This window comes from Lactuca virosa, chromosome 1, assembly GCF_052849685.1.
Source record: "Lactuca virosa cultivar CGN04683 chromosome 1, Lactuca_virosa_CGN04683_v6, whole genome shotgun sequence".
NCBI lineage: Eukaryota > Viridiplantae > Streptophyta > Magnoliopsida > Asterales > Asteraceae > Lactuca > Lactuca virosa.
In genome coordinates, this window is record NC_136426.1 from 10,254,891 (window position 1) to 10,257,511 (window position 2,621).

Sequence of the window (2,621 nt, forward strand, 5' to 3'; positions counted from 1 at the left end):
TTGAAGCTCAAATCTTTTTCTTGTGACTCCATATCCCTTCAAATATGGCAATATGGGTGGATCTGGAACTTGTTCAGCAAACTGGAAAGACTCCAAATAGTTATCAGATAAGCCTTTCAGTTGATTAGACTTCTTTCTCTTTCTGATCTTCTTTTTCTTCCCAGAAATCTTCTCTTCAGATTCTTTTCGTTTCAGATTCATACCAGAAATCACTTTTCCCTCTTTTTCTTCCAAAAGTTTGTTTCTTTTCACATTTGTCTTGATTTTTTCTTAGCAGATTCTAGCTCAACCTTTTCCACCTCCCCAAGTTTATCTTCTACCAGCTCCTTGGATATATTATCAGATGAATTCCTGTCTAAAAAAATTTCTTGCACAGAGACATTAGAAAACTCATAGCAGCCCTTAGACAAAGGACTGCTGGTACCCATATAATTAATAAAATTATTTTCAGAAGGAAAATTATCATTACTAATTTGAAATTTAACCACTTCCTCATCAAACTCCATTGAAATCATTCCATTAAAAACGTCAATTTTCGTTTTTACAGTATTCATAAAAGCAATTCCCAAAATAATAGAGTTTGCATCAGAAGTGTCCAAGCTTCCCATGTCCAATATATAAAAATCAGCGGGAAAAATAAGCTCACCCACTTGGACAAGAACATCCTCAAGCACACCTTTTGGATGTAATGTTGAATGATCCGCGAATTGGATGATGGTCCCGGTCTTTTTCAAAGATCCCAATTTTATTTTTTCAAAAACAGAATAGGGAAGGACATTGACTGAAGCTCCTAGATCAAGCATGGCTTTTGGAAAATCAAGGTTCCCCAATTTACAAGGAACTGAGAAAATCCCCGGATCCTTGCACTTTGGAGGCAAACCTTTTTGTAAAATTGAAGATATGTTTTTTCCAGCTTTTAAAATCTCATTAAATTTCAGGTTTTTTCTTTGAAACACATAAATTTTTTAGAAACTTAGTATAGTGAGGGATATGTTGGATAATATCCAGAAGTGGAAGATTTACCTCAACCTTGCGAAAAATTTCCATGATATCCTCATCCTCATTTTTGTGCTTCGTGCTCCTCAGTCGCGATGGGAAGGGCGGTAATGGCTTGTATTCTTTCAGAATTGGATTGGGTAGTGTTGAAGTTTCTTTTTCTTCCAGATTTTCTTTAGCTTCTTCTTCAATCAAGACTTCTTCATACTCTTCAGCTTCAGCTCCTTGAGACTCCAGACGACCCACAGAAGTGGCAAGTTGAGACACCTGTTGCTCTAGATTCTTGATATTTGCTCTAGTTTCTGTCTGGAATGTTTGGGTGCTCCTGGCCAGACTTTTTACAATATCCTACAAGGCTGTGCTAGAGCTTCCAGAATGTTGCAGTGAAGGCTGCTGAAAATTTTGCTGAAAACCCGGCTGTTGAAAATTTTGTTGCTGCTGAAATCCGGGTGGAGACAAAAAATATTGTTTATGCTGATAATTATTCTGAAAATTTTGTCGGTAGCCTCCGACAACTTTGACTGCAACTGTTTCCTCTTGCAATATTAGGCACATATCTGTAGGGTGATCAATCTTCAAGCAAATCCCACATTGTTTCTTTGCAGCTGCTTTTTCTTTAGTCAAGAGCAGAACAACTTTCGTCAATTCAGATATCTGAGCTTCCAGATGAACATTGTTGACTTCCTTGACACCCCTTGGTTGATCTGGATACCACTCGTCTTCATTCCCGAAATTTTTAGACTCGATCGCCAACTTTTCGATTAGCTCTTTGATTTCAGTTGGGGTCATGTCACCCAAAGAACCACCACTAGAAGCATTTATCATGCGCCTCTCCATAGGTGTCAGGCCTTCACAAAAACAATTGTAGAGTTGATAATCATTGATCCCATGTTGTGGGCACCATACTATAAGCTTCTTGAATCTTTCCCAATAAGTATGTAAAGATTCACTTTTTCCTTGTTTGATCCCAATGATTTCTCTTCTGATACTGGAGACTCGCATTTCTGGAAAGTGTTTCTCTAAAAACAGGTTCGCAAGCTCGGTCCAAGTGGTGATGGAACCAGATGGGAGTTCATAAAGCCATTCTCTTGCTGAATCTTGAACTAAAAAGGGGAATGCCCTTAGTTTTATTTGGTCTTCAGTAACTGCATGAGGCTTTATTCCAGAACATACCACATGAAATTCCTTGAGGAATTTATGTGGGTCTTCGTTTTCTAGACCGCGGAATGTGGGAAGAAGATGAATCAGCCCAGATTTGAGTTCGAAGTTCTGGACTTCCAGAAACGTAATGCAAAGGGGCTGTTGATTGAACTCTTGGGTTGCCCACTCGCGAAGAGTCTTTTCAGCATCGTTTCCATTTTCATTCATGTTTGATTTTTCAGATTTGGTTTCTCAAGAGTCTGTGGTTTCATATTTAATGGAGGAAAGTGGGGAATAAGTTTTATAAAGGCTGTTTTGAGGAGAAGATGGGGATACTTTCGGAAAAAATGGATCTGGTGTGGGGGTTTCTAGATCCACAAGGGAGTGCCTTGTGGTGTGGGGGTTTCTGGAGGTACGGATGAAGACGAACCAAAGAGACCAGCTGATTGTTTCTTTCTTGCTACTTCTTTCTTCAGTTTCCTTGC

The 2,621-nt window shown here is 39.0% G+C and overlaps 1 protein-coding gene across 1 annotated transcript; it reads right to left on the reverse strand.

The window, feature by feature from the left end:
• Positions 1 to 248: 248 nt before the first annotated feature.
• LOC145111232 (uncharacterized) lies at positions 249 to 2,364 on the reverse strand. The gene is made up of 3 exons (XM_079047529.1): positions 1,513 to 2,364; positions 1,024 to 1,302; positions 249 to 923 (listed from the first exon to the last, which is right to left on the reverse strand). Exons 1-3 carry the CDS (start codon positions 2,362 to 2,364, stop codon positions 249 to 251), a joined length of 1,806 nt encoding a protein of 601 aa, XP_078903655.1.
• Between the last annotated feature and the right edge of the window lie 257 nt (positions 2,365 to 2,621).

What these genes read in the sequence shown, in the direction of transcription:
- LOC145111232 (XM_079047529.1), bottom strand. Translation starts at nt 2,364, where the DNA reads ATGAATGAAAATGGAAACGATGCTGAAAAGACTCTTCGCGAGTGGGCA. An exon ending in AGGAAACAGTTGCAGTCAAA is followed by an intron (nt 1,303 to 1,512) that starts GTTGTCGGAGGC and finishes CAAACATTCCAG; the next exon opens with ACAGAAACTAGAGCAAATAT. An exon ending in AAATTTTTCGCAAGGTTGAG is followed by an intron (nt 924 to 1,023) that starts GTAAATCTTCCA and finishes AAATTTAATGAG; the next exon opens with ATTTTAAAAGCTGGAAAAAA.